General features: G+C 41.9%; 2 protein-coding genes across 2 annotated transcripts; both read right to left on the reverse strand.

The window, feature by feature from the left end:
* Positions 1–7,012: 7,012 nt before the first annotated feature.
* Positions 7,013–7,960, reverse strand: LOC105853274 (olfactory receptor 1J4-like). The gene has a single exon (XM_012721222.1). It carries the CDS (start codon positions 7,958–7,960, stop codon positions 7,013–7,015), a length of 948 nt encoding a protein of 315 aa, XP_012576676.1.
* Positions 7,961–15,788: 7,828 nt separating this feature from the next.
* Positions 15,789–16,745, reverse strand: LOC101626853 (olfactory receptor 1J4-like). Its single transcript, XM_012721223.1, has one exon. The coding sequence runs from the start codon at positions 16,743–16,745 to the stop codon at positions 15,789–15,791; it is 957 nt and encodes a 318-aa protein (XP_012576677.1).
* Between the last annotated feature and the right edge of the window lie 1,556 nt (positions 16,746–18,301).

Consider the following 18,301-nt stretch of genomic DNA (forward strand, 5'->3'; position numbering starts at 1 on the left):
GTTGCTCATATCTCTAGAATGAAGGAAACAGGGGAGGTAGAAATCTTAGAAGTAGCCTATAAACAAAGTAGTGTCTTTTTTTACATATGGGTATTTTATATATACAGACGTAGAGCAGAACAGGCAGATCTAATGAAATACACTGCTGAGGGGAGCAGCGGGAAGATCAGGAGAGGTCTGCTGGCCAGCTCCTGGCCAGGGATGGAACTCGTGCTGCAATGGCTTCAGATAGCTTCACAGTGCTGTGCATTAACCCATTGCCCCACCAGGAAGGGCTTGTGGATGTTATATTTTTTAACTAGACCCATTTTTGTTCACACCTGTTGAGGCTGCCACACAGTCTCTCACAATAGATCTCCCGTGGTACGTGACACTCCCACAATATTCTAACGGTTTCCTTTCATGAAATAGTAGGACATGTTTTCTTTATTCAAGAATTATTATTTATTGAATGACAACCTTGTCCCAGATATGTCACAAAGCACTGATTTCATCTTAGTGAACAAAAAATGCAAAGTACTAACACTTTAGGAATGTGAGCCATTACATTGTGTTAATGAAATGTCAAAAACTGAAATGACACGGAAAAATCATAGAGAAACAAGACACAACTTCCATACTTTCCTCTTCAAAATATATTAATTCCCTAAAGTGGAGTAAAATATCTAAGAATGAGGCAGGCACAGTGAGGTGGAATCCTTACTACTTAAATCCTTACCATAGCACTAGTTAATCAAAACAATAATGTCTATTTTAACTGTGAACAGAAAAGACACATTTCAGTGTGTGCAACAGTGCATATGTGTACCTCCAGAAAGTGGTAGACAACATAGATCTGAGAGAATCCACCAGCATGAACATCCAACTCCAACCCCTTCTTAGAGAGGGTCTCTCTGCAAAATCAGACATGCTGAGTGACATTATTTTCACTCCGCTGGTCCAAGACGTGTCAACCATCTTTACCATCTTACAGTGTACAAAGGGCTCTGACAGATCAGGCCTTGTGCTCCATTGTGGGGGCCTACAGGGTCCCAGTTCCTAAACTACTTGTGTGGGAGACAGCTGCAAAGTCGGGATCTCCATCATTCTAACACTGACTTGGAGAAAGATATTAGGAAATCTATTGATCACCAATCAAGAGCCTGGCTTGGTACTGGACAGTTTGTATGTATTGCTGCATGTATTCCTCAAAATACCATTGTATGAGAGTGTCGTGACTCTGCCTTTCCCAGGAAGGGATCTCATTGTCAGAGAGCAAAGTTACAGGAGCAGACTACATCTGGGCCCCAGTGGACCTGCCGCAGGCACAGAGGTCCCATCAATTATGCACCTTCCTGGTGGTGAAGACACCTGGGGACCTTCCTGCCAAAGCAGAATAGGACCTGTGTTGGAAATGATCCTAGTGAGGCTTTGGGCACATTTGGGGTGCAGCTACTGACACAGAAATGAGATCTACAGATTAAACTGATGTTTGATTCTCTCTCTCTCTCTCTCTCTCTCTCTTTCTTTCTTTCTCTCTCTCTCTCTCACACACACACACACTACACTAAACCGTGGTGAGTCATGCATTTAGAATTCAAATATAATACAAGATCACACTTACCAATTAATTCGGTAAAGTTTCAATCCTCCTCCCTCACTGTTCATGGATCCAGCACCTGCTCCAGGATGGTAGCACGTCCTCACTCCACCCCCTGCAATCCCCGATCCCCATTCTTGCTTGAGATGAGGAGTCAGAGATGAGCCCTGAGTTAGGGAGGAGGGAGGAGGGACGACAGGTGTTCCGTATCAAAGGGCCGTTTGAGAGACTGCAGCTCACACTCAGCAGTGATCCCTGGGTCCCTAATGAGGAGAGCTTGTATTTTGTACCTTGGGGCAGGAGGGGAAAACAATGGGTCATTTACCTGTCTCCAATGCTGGCTCTCTGTCTGATTTTCTCTTTCCTTCCCTTCACTCCATTTAAAACTCTTCTGTCAAGGAGAGAGTCACACACTCAGACATATTTGTGAGGGAGCATCTACCCCATCACACACAGACCTATGTGGGGGGCACATCTGGGCTCTGAGCACAGAGGCACTCTGCTTACCTAGAGCCCAACCCGCTCAGGCTGGTGTCATTCCTTGCTACATCAGGCACCTATTCAGTGTCTGAGTCCTCAGCTTCTGCTGGGAAGATGAGTGAAAGGTTGAGTGAAAGGTCCTCTGTGAGTCCATCACCTCCCGAGCTGGCTGTGTCTGTTCCTGATGCAGGAACAGCCATGCGGACACCACCTTATAAGCTACCAAGAGGACAAGGACAAGGTCCCTCTGCTCCTGGTTAAGGGAAGACAGTGATTTGACTGCCTCATTCCTATCAGACCCTGGGGAGGCTCCTGCAGACAGGCTGGAGGGACTGAGCTAGGGAAGTCACCTGAGCCTTGTGGAGGTATCAGGGGACACTGACCTGCTCCTAGGCCCACCTGAGAAGCAGGATGAATGGGCCTTCTGCCAGCATGAGGTCACCAGGGCCAGTTCAGGCACACTGAATGCTCCACTCTCTCACCAATTTGTTATCATCCTAAATAAGTAAAGTCACTTCTCTCAGTGTTGTTTATCAGTTACACATGCAGATAATAAAAGTATAATCATTACGAAGATTTTATTAAAGTTTCAAGATCATTCCTGCTAACGCATATAAATATCCTAAAAATGGCAGCCCTTGTCATTATCATTGCATTTTCCAACTGAAGTTATATATAATCATTGACATTGATGCCAGTTCACGGTAGTTGAGTGACTTAGCCAATTGATTCATTATTTCTCAAAGCTACTTGCAAAGGCACATGAGTGTATGATATAAACGTGTGTGCTCAGCCAGCACGGTTTTACAGACACTCGGTTTAACTTGGTGACAGACACCTCCAGGCTGGGGGGCTCTGCGCTCTTGCAGACCATTTGGAGAGTGGCATTTGGGCAAGAGCCTTCTCAATGTTCTCCCCTATAAATCTTGCCATGCTCAGACCACACCCCCAATTTTTCTTATGCATATAATGCACCCTAGAATTGGGGACAGAGTTCCTTTCCATGTCCCCAGAGTCATGGCACCTCTAAGAAAGAGGATGTGTCTGTAGCACTCTCCCTGACCTCCCTGGTCTAGGCAACATAGGGCTGCACACACAGGGGCTCCCTGGGCCTCAGACTGAAATGCAGCTTCTCTAGCTCACACAGGAGGACGCCAGCTGTCTCCAAGACAAGTATCTAGTCCTCACGTAGTTTCATTCTCTGTCTTTTAACTCTTGGGGCAGGGAATGAGAGCTTAGAGACCAGGAATTTTCCTTAGTCAAGTCTCTGACCTAATTTATTTACATAGAACCAGGCTGATTTATTAATAGAATTGGTTAAGTGACCAGGTCTACAAATGATCATTGAACATATTATGGTTAAGATATGAACTAGAACAAAATAGTCACAGAATGATTTTTCTGCCAATTGCCAAAAATCATAACTTCCTCCTATTTGTTCATTAAATGGGTTTAATAAGATCACCTGTGGTGGTATCTGTCCTTAAGCTTTTCTTTGTTAACAAATTTTAATGAAAATTAAGTTTGTGTAATAGGTATGGGGTTGTTCAAGTTAACTTCCTCTCATTATTTTTCTTTATAATTGGCACACATTAAGTATTTTAAATGCACAGTTTGTTCAGTTTTGACTTATACATTCATTTCTGAAAGCACCATGTCATTAAGCAGAGATTCATGATCACATGTGAAGGTGGCCACCGCCCTCCTGTGACCCCTCCCCCTGACACTTTCCTCTCCCCTCTCTGGCTATAACCAGGCAGCCCCTGACCTGCAGCCAACGCTGGGTTATCTTCCCTTTGGAGCTGTTAACATTAAGCCCAATTTATAAACCGGTTATAAATGGCCATTCACTTTCGCTTCTAATGAGTAATTCCCTAAGGGTGGGGTAAAAGGATCAAATGGTAATAAGTGAACAGTCAGTATCATTTTTCACTCTCACTAACAGTGTATGGCAGTTTGAGTTCCACAATATACACTTAGATTGGTCAGTGGTGAGCATTCTAGTAGATCTGGTCAATTGTGTTATGGGTCAGGTTTGTAAATTTAACATTCCACTGGGAGTGCAGTGATGATGCTTTGAGATGGTAATTTGTGTTTACTTGCTCTCTAATAATGTGGAACATCTAATCATGTCTGTATTTTTATTTGGTGAAGCATTGGGTTAAATTTTTTAACCAGTTTTTAAATTGGATTTTTTGCCCAGAACTGAGCCTTTTTTTTTTTAAGATTTATTTATTTATGCATACACAACTGGGGTACACACCAGAGATGCAGGGGTGGTGAGAGGATTCACCAGGGACAGAATGAGAAGCATAACAGGCAGATTGTCAAAATATACAGCTGAGGGGAGCAGCGGGTGGGTCAGGAGAGATCTGCTGTGCCATGTGGTCACCTCCAGGGTGGGGATCGAACTCATGCTGAAGTGGCTTTAGCTTCTTAGTGCTGTGCTTTAACCCCTGAACCACCAGGGAGGGCCAGAGGTTTTATTTTTATAGCATTTTCTACTTTAATAAAGCTACACTTTATCACAGTGCAAGATGTGGGCGGACATTCACTGTGCTGGACACTGTCCCTCAGTGTCCTCTGCAGAGACTGTAGTCCCTCCCCCCACAGCACTGCCCCTCTGTGACGTGTCGGGGTCTGCGCAGTGTGGATCTGTTTATGGGCTCTGTGCTGTTCCACTGACCTACTTTTCCTTCCTTATTCTAACCGGAGTCTGACTTGATTACCAAACTCTATGATCAGGTCATACAGTCCACAAAGACTCATCTCATCCTCTTCTCAAAACTGCTTTAGCTGTTCTGGCTTGTCTGCATCTCCTTCAGAAATCTAGAATCAGCTTGTCAATTTTCACTGAAAATAAAAGAAAGAAAATCTGGTAGTTCTTTATTGGAATTTCAGTTCTTATCATTGATACTTTTTGTTTAGAAATGTTCATTTCTATATTTAGCAATATTATGAATATTACTATTATACTTCATTTCTTTGTAAACTTTTTAGTTTTCTCATATAATCACTACCTTATATGTATAAAATTATCCTTAGGTATCCTGTAATATTCACCTACTAGTGTTTTTGTGTATTTGTTTTTCTGCAAATTATGCCACATTCAGTTTTGTCAAATATATTCCATGTGTGTAGAGATTAGTGAAATAATATATTACATATTATATAAAATATATATAATACATAAATACATAAAATAATATATAATGTGTAATATATTATTTTACTTATATGTGTGTGTGTGTATGTATATATATTGTGTGTACGTGTATATATATAATTTCCTCATCTTTTTGTTTCCTTCAATCCCGTGAGCTGCTAGTGTTGATAAGCTGCTTCCCTGGGTTAGGTGTGTAACAATGGGTATTTACAGTCTCCAGTCACTCTGACCCTCATCTCTTCCTGGAACAAGCGAACATGTGGGAAGGTTCCCAATTCCGAATGTTCTAATCACGGCTCCACACAGGTGAACTGGGTAACAGTGTAACAGGAAGACTTTGTTGATTACAGTAATATATGAAGTCAAGTCAGAAAATTGAGGAAGAATAAACAGGCAAGGAAGAACTTTTAGGGGCATCACTTTACCAGAATAATGATATTCATTTTATATATAGATAGCAACTAGTTAGTCTGTATATATATTTTTAATAATATAATAGTTTATTTTTACATCATTTTGTGACTTTTTCCATCTCAGTTGCAATCCTCATGGGCTTCCGAATCACCAAATCACCCATGCGCCATCACCATATTTATGTGAATGTATCATATGTATCACTAATGCATGTTTTATTTTCAGATTGCAAATGTCACATGTATTAATTGTAAAATGCACACTCCCCAATTTATATAATTTTATGTGCATATACCTCCATAAGTTTGTAATCCTATTTATTATATTATTCTCAGCCCTTTATTTTTGTGTTGCTGTCTAACATGTTTACATGAACTATATTAATTCAAAAGTGCATAGTCTCATGAAATTTATATTCATTTTATATATATATATATATTTATACATATATATATATCTCCACAAAGCTACATTAGAATAAGATGTAGAAAATTTCTAGCATTTCAAAAGCTTTCATTCTTAGAAAGAACTAAAACATTTCCTGGAAACAGAAAATTTTCAAACTTCCATCAATACACCTTTATTTATTTATTTATTTTTAAAGATTTATTTATTTGTGTGTACAGAACTGGGGTACAGGCCAGAGCCTGGGGGTGGTGAGAGGCTTCACCAAAGACAGAGTAGGGAGCAGAACAGGCAGATCTACGAAGTATATTGCTGAGGGGAGCAGCGGGCGGGTCAGGAGAGGTCTGCCACACCATGTGGTCACCTCCGGGGCAGGCGGGATTGAACTCATGTGGAAGTGGCTTTAGCTTCTATAATGCTGTGCTTTAACCTGCTGTGCCACCAGGGAAGGCCAATAACACCTTTATTAGGACAAGTTAACTCATGTAGACCCTATATAAAGGAAACAAAGATAGGAGTGATCAAACATTTACTATGGAAATGTCAGGTTTTCAATTTACACCGGGATTTAATTGCTGGGTTTTCACTATACATCAGCAAAATTTTCTATGATGCTCCTCTAGCTCCCTCCTTGCCTTGATCATGAGGAGGCCAAGGAGAGAGACAGGTTGCCCTGGTGTGGTGGGACTGAGGCGTTAACATGTTCACTTTGCCAGTTTGCATCCCACTAGTCCAACTTCAAGCTCTCTGCATGGTATAATAAGATATCCTGTATGGCAAGGATTGTTAAGAAAAATCAAAATCTTTGAAAGTCAGTCTGGTAACACAGCTGTGTATGTCAGCAGAGAGGATCATGGGAAAGGCCAACTTCCTTGTGCTCTGCATGCAGCCCAGATTCAACTGGACTCTCTGAACACCTGTCAAACTGTAATAGAAATTGTCCATTTGACTGTATTTTATCACCACATTCAAGTGTTTGACATAAGGAACTTTGCCCGGTTCACAAGGGTTTCCAGGGCACGTTTCATGTCTCTGTTTCTCAGGCTGTAGATGAAGGGGTTCAGCATGGGGGTGACGACCATGTACATCACAGAGGCAATCATTTTTTTATCATTGGACATGGATGATGAGGAGAAAAAGTAAATTTCTGCAATGGTCCCATAGAATAAGGACACAACAAGGAGGTGGGAACCACAGGTAGACAGGACTTTGAAGAATTTCTTAGCAGAAGGGTCTCTGAGGACGGTGGTCCAAATCCGTATATAGGAGCCCAAGATGCCACTCAAAGGTACAATGACAAGCAGTCCCCCCTCTGTAAGTATGAACAGCTCATTGAGAGAGATGTCTGAGCAGCTCATCTTCAGCAGTATAGTGAGGTCACAGAAGAAGTGGGGGATGGTATTGTCAGCACAGAAGGACAGTTGAGCCAGGAGCAGGGTGTGCAGCAGAGAATGGAGACAACAGGAGAGCCAGGACCCAGCGACTAAGGAGACACACAGCTCTGGCCTCATGATGGTGGTGTAGTGCAGGGGCTGACAGATGGCCACGTACCTGTCATAGGCCATCACTGCCAGAAGGAAATTATCCAGACACGCAAACATTAAGAAAAAATACATCTGGGAAATGCAGCCAGCAAAAGGGATGGACTTGTCATTAGTGTACATGTTCGTCAACGTCTTTGGGACACTGACAGATGAGAGACACATATCAGTGAGGGCCAAGTGGCTGAGGAAGAAGTACATGGGGGTGTGGAGGCGCGAGTCCAGCCTGATGAGCAGGATGATGAGCAGGTTCCCCAGCACCGTGGTCAGGTACATGCCCAGGAACAGGGTGAAGAAGACCCCCCGCTGCTCTGGACGGATGGGGAGCCCCAGGAGGAGGAACTCGGATATGCTAGTCTGGTTGTCCTGCCTCATGTTGCTCAAGTTTCTGCTAGGAATGAAGGAAAGAGGGTAAAGTAGGAAGTCAGGAATTAGCCAGAACATTATAGCGATTTGCTTATTACCCAACAGTGTTGGATTTTAAATAGTCTGTCACATCTGGGCTTGCGTGGTACATGACAGCCTTGTAAAATAAGATTTCCTTCCATAGAAACCAGAGGGCAATTTTCTTCACTCTGCAAGTATGTTTTGTCTACAGCCAGTTGAGACACTATCCTGAGTTAATATAAGGAAATTTGCTCTCTGCATATAGCTGATTTACATATTTATGTCAGGCTAAATCAAATGTCCATCACTGGGATGATATGGAGATGTATGGAAAAGCATGCGAAGCGAACAGGACATTTCCACTTAATGAGGGTGAGAAACCTTCTAAATTGGAACACAAGTTCTTATTGTAGAAGTGGCAGGATCCTTACTGGTCAAAGCTATTTAATATTCTGGGCACCTAAAATCAACCCCATTTCCAAGCAGAGACTAATAATAATGTGCAATGTTGTCATTATCTCATACTATGTAGACAAATTTCACCATTGCTCTAGTTAACAGTATTATCACACCCATTTTAATGTTGAGGAACAAAAGACACAATTCCTAGTGTGCAAAGAAGCATCTTTAATAAGTAAAAGTGGTGAAATGACAACGTGTATGTAACCAGAATCCCTCAGTCAGCACTGATGTCATAGCCCTCATTGGGCAAACTGTTTGACCTCATTTGTCACTTGTTGGTCCAAGAAATTTTGTTCATATTGATCTGAATAAAAAGAGTTTTCACGCAACTTTAATTTCCAAAAGTAGAGATACATTTAGAGGCTGATACATGAGGGAAGTCCTATTCACCCCTGCTCCTAAACTTCCTCTGTGTGCAAGACAGCAGTGAAGTAGGGATCTCTATTACAATTGCAATGATGGGGATGATAGTAAAGATCCTACTGCTCATCAGTCATGAGCAGGGTAGCACTGGTAGTCTGTGTACATTGCCTCATTTATTCCTCAAAATACCATTGTATGAGGGTGAAGTTACCCCCTTTACAGGGAGGATCTGATTGTCACAGAGCAAACATGCAGGGGCCAGAAGAAGACCCCATGGACTTGCTGCAGGCACTGAACTCCCTTCATCATGCTCCTGTGTGGAGGTGGGGACGCCTGGGAACCTTCCTCCCAAAACAGAATGGGACCAGTGTAGAAAAATGGAAAATGTGATCCCAGTGAGGCTCTGGGCACATTAGGTTGCAGCTTCCACCACAGAAATGAAATCTACAGATGAAACATCAGCACACACACACACAGAATGGTGGAGAGCCATGCATTTAGAACTCAAATAAAATACAAGATCATACTTACTGAAATTCTGCAAAAATTTCTATCCTCCCTCCCCTGCTGCTCATGGATAAATGCAGGAGTCCCCCTCTCCAGAGTGGGGAGCACATTCTCCTCCTTTGCACTCTGTGATCCCCGTCCTTACCTTCACAAGGAGCCAGAGTTGAGCCGTGAAGTTAGTGAGGAGGGAGCACAGGTGTTCGATATTAAAGGGCTGACTAAGAGACTGCAGGTCACCCTCAGCAGTGGGCCCACGTGCTTAATGGGGTCCAGCTGGTTTTTGCGCCCTGGAGCAGAAGGGGGAAAGAATGGGGTGTCATTTACCTCTCTCCAGTTCTGGCTCTGTCTGCTCTCCCCTTTCACTTTCCCTTCACTTTGTTTCAACTTCTGTCAGAAGTGAGAGGTCACACTCACAGACATATTAGTGAGGGAACATCTTCCACTTCCTTCGCACACAGACCCACAGGAGTGGCTCATCTGACCTATGGCTCACACTCTCTGCTCAACCTGCCTGCCCTGGTCTGCGTCCTTTCTTGTTACATCAGGCATCTAATCAATGTTGAGCCCTCAGCTTCTGCTGGGGAAGATCAGCAACAAATAGTAAGAAGGCATCCTCTGTGAGCCCATTGCCTCCCGAGCTGGCTGTTTCTGTCCTTGATGTATAGAACAGCCAGGAGGACACCACCTTATAAAGCACTGAGAGGACAAGGACAAAGTCCCTCATCTCTTGGTTCAGGAAAGACAGTGATTTGCCTCATCCTATTAGACTCTGGGGAGGCTCCTGCAGAGAGGCTGGAGGGACTGAGCTAGGGGAGTCACCTGAGCACTGTGGAGGTATCAGGGGACAGTGACCGGCTCATAGGCCCACATGGGAAGCAGGATGACTGAGCCTTCCGCCAACATGAGGTCGCCAGCACCTGTTCAGACAGGACTGGATGCTGGACTCTGTCACTCATTTATTATTAATCTTAAATGAGTAAAGTTACTTCTCTCAGTCTTGTTTATCAGCTATAACGTGCAAATAATGAAGTATGCTAGTTATGAAGATCTAATTAAAGTTTTGAGATTGTTCCTGCAAAAGCACATAAATGCCCAATAAATGTCAGTCCTTATTGTCATTATCATTGCATAGTCCAGCAAAAGATAAATATAGTCATTGCTTTTGATGCCAGTTCAAGGCAGTTGAGTGACTCAGGCAATTGATCATTATTTTTCCAAAGCCATTTCCACATCGCAATGTGGTCTGTGATCCAAATGTGAGAGCCTCAGCCAGTATAGATCACACCCGCTCAGTTTAACTTGGTACAGACACCCGCAGGCTAGAGGCTCTGTGCTCCTCTAGACTCTTCGGAAAGTGGGCGTTTGTGCACGACCCTTCTCAGGGTTCTCTCCTATGTACCTTGCTGTGTTCATTCTTCACCCTAGTATTTCTTATGCATATAATGTGCCCTAGAGCTAGGGACACATTTCCTTCCCATGGCCCCAAAGCATGGCACCCCTAAGAAAAAGGATATATCTGTAACACTCCCCCCGCCCCCCACGTTCTAGGCCACACAGGGCTGCACACACAGGGGCTCCCTGGGCCTCGGAGTGAAATGCAGCTTCTCTAGCTCACACAGGAGGACGCCTGCCATCCCAGACAAGTACCTTGCCCTCACGTAGTTTCGTTCTCCATCTTTTAACTCTTGGAGCAGGAAATGAGAGCTCAGAGAGACCAGGGATTTTCCTTAGTCAAGTCTCTGACCTAATTTATTTACATAGAACCAGGCTGATTTATTAATAGAATTGGTTAAGTGACCAGGTCTACAAATGATCATTGAACATATTACGGTTAAGATATGAACTAGAACAAAATAGTCACAGAATGATTTTTCTGCCAATTGCCAAAAATCATAACTTCCTCCTATTTGTTCATTAAATGGGTTTGATAAGATCACCTGTGGTGGTATCTGTCCTTAAGCTTTTTTTTTTTTTTGTTAACAAATTTTAATGAAACTTAAATTTGTGTAATAGGTATGGGGTTGTTCAAGTTAACTTCCTCTCATTATTTTTCTTTATAATTGGCACACATTAAGTATTTTAAATGCACAGTTTGTTCAGTTTTGACTTATACATTCATTTCTGAAAGCACCATGTCATTAAGCAGAGATTCATGATTACATGTGAAGGTGGCCACCGCCCTCCTGTGACCCCTCCCCCTGACACTTTCCTCTCCCCTCTCTGGCTATAACCAGGCAGCCCCTGACCTGTGGACAACATTGGGTTATCTTCCCTTTGGAGCTGTTAACACTTAGCCAAACTCAAGCACCAGTTTTTTTAGATTTATTTATTTTTACACTCTATATTTTACATTATTCTTTACTTTCATAGTATGTATGCTTTATCATCTCGTGTATGGTTTCCCCAGGAAATTTCCGCCACCAATTCACCCATGTACCCTCACCGTAGTCCCTTAGGCACTTTTCACCCCTGTTTTTTTTTTAACCCTTGTTTTGATTCAGTTTCCACTCCCTCCCTTTCTCACTCCCCCCCCCTCCCAAGATTGTTCTGGTTTATAGTTGAATGTTGGTTTTGGTTTTTACTTTCTAATAATTAATCATTACTCCTAATCTCTTATTTGCCCCCCCCTACATTCCTTCTATATGAGAAACCATCTGGTAGTTTTCTTTTTCTTTCTGGCTTATTTCACTAACCATTATCATCCCTTCCAACTCCATCTGTGTTGCTGCAAATGGAGTGAGTTTATCTTTTTGATTGCTGAGTAATATTCCATTATGTGTATGTACCACATCTTCTTCATCCAGTCATCTATTTTTGGGCATTTGGATTGTTTCCAAAGCATACCTATTGTGAATAATGCTGCAATAAACATAGGGGTACAGGTATACTTTTAAATTAATGTTTTTGTTTTCCTTGGGTAATTACCCAGCAGTGGGATTGCTGGGTCATGTGGGAGGTCCATTTTAAGCAATTTTTAAAAAGATTTATTTATTTATGCATATAGAACTGGAGTACAGGCCAGAAATGCAGGGGCAGGGAGAAGATTCGCCAGAGACAGAGTGGGGAGCAGAACAAGGGGATCAAACTCACACTGAAGCAGCTGCGGCTAGCTTGCAGTGCTGTGTCCTAACCCATTGCACCAGCAAAGAGGCCCAGCAATTTGAGGAACCTTCACACAACTTTCTATAGTAGTTGGACCAGTTTGCATTTCCACCAGCAGTGCAGGAGAGTTCCTTTTTCTCTGCATCCTTGCCAACATTTGTTGTTGCTAGCTTTTTTTTTTTAATATGTGCCATTCTACTTTGTAAGAGGCCGTTTCATAATTGTGGCTTTGATTTGCATTTTCCTGATTACCAGTGATGTTGAACATTTTTTTCATATGCCTGTAGGCCATGTGCACTTCTTCTTTGGAGAAGTTTATAGATCAGTTTTAAATGGACATAGACTTTCATTTCTAATGAGTAAATTCCCTAAGGATGGGATGGCAGGGTCAAATGGGAATAAGTGCACAGTTAACATTTTAGGAAAGTTGTCACATCATTTTTGGTTCTAACAAGTGGAGTATAGTTTGAACTCCCCAGTATACACTTAGATTGGTCAGTGGTGAACATTCTAGTAGATCTGGTCAATTGTGTTATGGCCAATTTTGCACATTTAACATTCCACTGACTGGGACTTTTATTTGCACTTCCTTCCGCTCTAATAATGTGGAGCTTCTAATCGTGTCTCTATTTGACCAAGCATTTGTTCAAATCTTTTACCCAATTTTGAAATTATTTTTTTGTTCCAAAATTGAGCCCTTTGAAAGTTTTTCTCATATTTCTTTCAAGTGCTTTATCAAATATGTTACTCAAAAGTATTTTCCTCCACTTATTATAGTCATATTCTTAAACCTGTTATTCATAAAAACATGCTGAAGTCCCATTTTCAGTACCTTTTTATACAAATTTAAACTGTTTTTGCTTTCATTAGAAACCTTTGCTAAACCCAAGTCCACAGGATTTTACCCCATATGTACTCCTAATTTTTTTAATTTGAGATTTTATTTTTAAAGTATTTTCTATTTTAATAATTTTTCATTTTATACTCAGTGCAAAAGGTGGCTGGAAGTTCACTGCGTTGACTATGGATGTTCTGTTCCTACAACACCCTTTGCAGAAAAACTATTTCCCCCACTCAACAGTACTTGCTCCTCTGTGACATGTCAGGGGCTACCCAGCGAACTTGTTTATGGGCTGTCCTGCTCATTGACCTGTTTTTTCTTCCGTACTCTAACCAAAGTCTGACTTGATTACCATATTCTATGATCAGGTCATACATTTCACATTTCTCATCTTATCCTCTTCTCAAAGCTGCTTTAGCTATTCCGGCTTTTCTTCATCTCCTTCAGAAATCTACAATCAGCTGTCAATTTTCATTGAAAATGAAAGAAAGAAAATCTGGTAATTCTTTATTGGGATTTCAGTTCCTATCATTCTCTTGTCAGAGCTATTTAGCTATTTCAACTTGCTTGTATCTCCAGAAAACTAGAATCAGCTTGCCAATTTTCACTAAAAAAAAAAAAGTCTGCTAGTTCTTTTATGGGATTTCAATGCTTATCATTGATGATTTTTGACCAGAAATCTTATTTTTATATTTACCAATTTATGAATATTTCTATTCTTCATTTCTTTGTGAATTTTCTAGTTGTCTCATATAATCACCACCTTATATGTAAAGAATACCCTTGGGATTTCCACTAGTATAAACCTGCTAGTATTTTGTTGGTTTGTTTTTCTACAAATTTCTTTATTTCACATTCAGTTTTGTTGACTATATTCCATGTGGGTAGAGTTAGTAAAATAATGTATTTACTGTGTGTATGTATGTGTATATATATATATAAAATATATATAATTTCCTCATCTTCTGATTTCCTTCATTCCTGGGAGCTGCTATTATTGATAAGCTGTTTCTCTGGCTTAGGTGTGTAACAATGGCCATTTCATCTCCAGTCACACTAGGTCCTCACCTCTCCCTTGAAAACGTGGTACAGTTCACTCCTGCAACTCTACTAACATGTAAACAGTGGGAAGGTTCCCAATCCTGCATGTCCTAATCACATGAACAGTGGTGCAAGTGATCTGGGTAATTATGTAACAGGAGAGAAGACATTAATTTAGTTATACATTAAGTCAAGTCAGAAAATTGAGGAGGAACAAAGAAAGGAAGGAGGAATGTTAGGAGCATTACTTCACCAGTATAATGGTATTCATTTTATAGAGAGGTATCATAAAAAATATTTACCTCTGTATATATATATATATATATATATATTTATATATATTTATATATTTAAAGATTTATTTATTTATTCGTACAGAACTGGGGTACAGGCCAGAGATGCGGAGGGTGAGAGGATTCATCAGAGACAGAGTGGGGTACAGAACAGGCAGATAGACAAGGTACACTGCTGAGGGGAGCAGCGGGCGGGTCAGGAGAGGTCTGCCTCGCCATGTGGATCTCTTTCGGGGCAGGCGGGAATCGAACTCATGCGGAAGTGGCTTAAGCTTCTTTGTGCTGTGCTTTAACCCGCTGCGCCACCAGGGAGGGCCCTACCTCTGTATATTTATGTGAATGGATTATATGTATCTGTAGTAGCAAATATTATTTTCATATTGCAGAGGTCATATATATTATGTATAAAATAAATACTCCCCAATTTATATAATTTTATTCACACACATCTCCATAACTTCCACTCAGAAAATTGTAATCATGGTTTATTACATTGTTTTCAGCCCTTCATTTTTGTGTTGCTGGCTAACATGTTTACACGAACTGTATTAATTTGAAATTTATATTCATGATATATATATATGTATGTATTCGCTCTAAATACCACTGGAATAAGATCTAGAACATATCTAGCACTTCAGAAAGTTTCTTTCTTAGAAAGAACTAAACCATTTACTGAAAACAGAAAATTTTCAAACTTCCATCAATATAGATTTATTTAAGACAAGTTAACTAATATCAGACCAATTTAGAAGGAAATACAGATAGGAGTTATCAAAGGTTTACTGGAAATGTCAGGTTTTTAAAATTGGATTTTCTATTTACATCAGCAGAATTTTATATGACACTCATTCTAGCTCCCTCCTTGCCTTGACCATGAGGAGGTCAAGGAGAGAGGCAGGTTGCCCAGGTATGGTGGGACAGAGGAGTTACCATGTTCACCTTGCCAGCTGGCATCTACTACTCTGACTTCAAGCTCTCTGCATGGTACAGTAAGGTATTCTGTATGGCAAACATTGTTAAGAAAAATCAGAATTCTTGAAAATCAGTCTGGGTAACACAAAACTATATAAGTCAGCAGAGAGGGTGATGGGGAAGGCCAACTTCCTGATACTGTTCAAGCAGCCCAGATTCAACTGGACTTTCTGAACTCCTGTCAAGTTGTAATAGCTGTAATTGTCCATTTGACTGTATTTTATTAGCACATTTAGTTCAAGTGTTTTGACATAAGGAACTTCACCCGGTTAACAAGGGTTTCCAGGGCACGTTTCATGTCTCTGTTTCTCAGGCTGTAGATAAAGGGGTTCAGCATGGGCGTGACTACCATATACATCACAGAACCAATTATGTTATCATTACTGGAGGGAGATGATGATGAGGAAAACAGATAAACTTCTGAAATGGTCCCATAGAATAAAGACACAACGAGGAGATGAGAGCCACAGGTAGAAAGAACTTTGAAGAATTTCTTAGCTGAGGGGTCTCTCAGGACGGTGGTCCAAATCCGGATATAGGAGCCCAAGATACCACTCACAGGTAAGATGACAAGCATCCCTCCCTCAGTGAGTATTAATAACTCGTTGAGGGAGACATCTGAGCAGCTCATCTTCAGGAGTTCAGAGAGATCACAGAAGAAGTGGGGGATGGTATTGTCAGCACAGAAGGACAGTCGGGCCAGGAGCAAGGTGTGCAACAGAGAGTGGACACAACAGAAGAGCCAGGACCCAGCAACTAAGGAGACACACAGCTCCGGCCTCATGATGGTGGTGTAGTGCAGGGGCTGACAGATGGCCACGTACCTGTCATAGGCCATCACTGCCAGAAGGAGATTGTCAAGACAAACAAGCAATATGAAAAAATACGCCTGGGTAATGCACCCTGCATAGGGGATGGATTTGTCATTAGTGTGCATGTTGGTCAGCATCTTTGGGACAGTGACGGATGAGAAGGAGACGTCAGCAAGGGCCAAGTGACTGAGGAAGAAGTACATGGGGGTGTGAAGGCGCGAGTCCAGCCTGATGAGCAGGATGATGAGCAGGTTCCCCAGCACCGTGGTTAGGTAAATGCCCAGGAACAGGGCAAAGAAGACCCCCTGCTGCTTGGGACGGATGGGGAGCCCCAGGAGGAGGAACTCGGACACGCTGCTCTGGTTCTCCCGCTTCATCTTGTCCGTGTCTCTGCTGGAGATGAAGGAAAGAGGGTAAAGCAGGAAGCCAGGAATTAGCCAGAACATTATAACGATGGGCTGATTACATGACAGTGTTGTATTTTAGACAGTCCTAGTTTATTGCTCCCACTTATTGATGTCTGAAAACCAGCCCGTCACATCCAGGTTCCCATGTTACATGACACAAAATAGCAAGGTTGCTTTCCATGGGAACCAGAGGGCATTTTTCTTCATTCTGCTAGTATGTTTGAACTATAACCCACTCGAGGCACCATACAAAGCACACAGTTAATATAAAAAACAGGAAATTAAGTCTCTGCATATAGCTAATTTGCATATTACTGTCAGGCTAAGTCAAATGTCCATCACTGGAATGATATGGAGACGTTATGGAAAAGCATCTGAGGCACACAAAACCTTTCCTCTTAACGAGGCGAGAGTCCCTCTAAATTGGAACACAAGTGCTTATTGTAGAAGTATCAGGATCCTTACTGGTCAAAGGTACTTAATATTCTGGGCATGTAAAGTCAACCCATTTCCAAGCAGAGACATAATAATGTGCAATGTTGGCATTATCTCATAATATGTAGACAAATTTCAGCATGCCCTAGTTAACCAGTATTATCACACCCATTTTAATGTTGAGGAACAAAAGACACATTTCCTAGTGTGCAAAACAGCATCTCTAATAAGTAAAAATGGTGAAATGACAACGTGTATGTAACAAGAATCCCTCATTCAGCACTTGTCCCTTTGGACAAGCTGTGTGACCCCATTTGCCTCTCTTTGGTCCTAGATTTTTCAGTCATTTTGATCTGTATTAAGAAGAGCTTTCAGTAACAACTGTACACCAGAGATAGTCTACGGGGAAGGAGAAGGGAACAGGATCAGAAACAGGCTGGGAAGAGCACACAGAGCTGTGGTGATGGCACAGGGGTGTAAAAATGTATTTATAGAATAAATTAAAAAAGAAGAGCTTTCACACAACTTTAAAGTAGATCTATATCTAGTCGCTGCATGTTACATGGGAAAGTCCTATGCACCATGTTTCCAAACTTCTTCTTGTGTGGGAGACAGCAGTGAAGTGGGGATCTGCATGACACTCGCACTGACTGAAAAAGGAATCCTACTGATCACCAGTCGTGAGCCTTGTGTGACGCTGGTTCCTCTGTGTGCATGGTCTCGTTTATTCCTCAAAATACCATTTTGAGAAGGAGAAGTTCCATTTTAAGAGGGAGAAGTTACCCCCTTTCCCAGGGGGGATCTGGTTGTCAGAGAGCAAACATGCAGGGGCCAGATGAGGACCTGCTGCAGGTGCTGAGGTCCCATCATCATGCACCTGCTGGTGGCGATGCCTGGGAACCTTCCTCCAAAGCGCAACAGGACAGTGTTGAAAGATGGAAAAAGTGATCCCAGTGAGACTCTGGGCACATCAGCTGGCAGCTTCCACCACAGAAGCAAGATTTACAGATTAAACATCAGCACAGTCTCTCTCTCTCTCTCTCTCTCTCTCTCTCTCTCTCTCTCTCTCTCTCTCTCTCTCTCTCTCTCTC

This window comes from Condylura cristata, unplaced genomic scaffold (genome assembly GCF_000260355.1).
Source record: "Condylura cristata isolate star-nosed mole 26May11 unplaced genomic scaffold, ConCri1.0 scaffold00006, whole genome shotgun sequence".
Classification (NCBI taxonomy): Eukaryota; Metazoa; Chordata; class Mammalia; order Eulipotyphla; family Talpidae; genus Condylura; species Condylura cristata.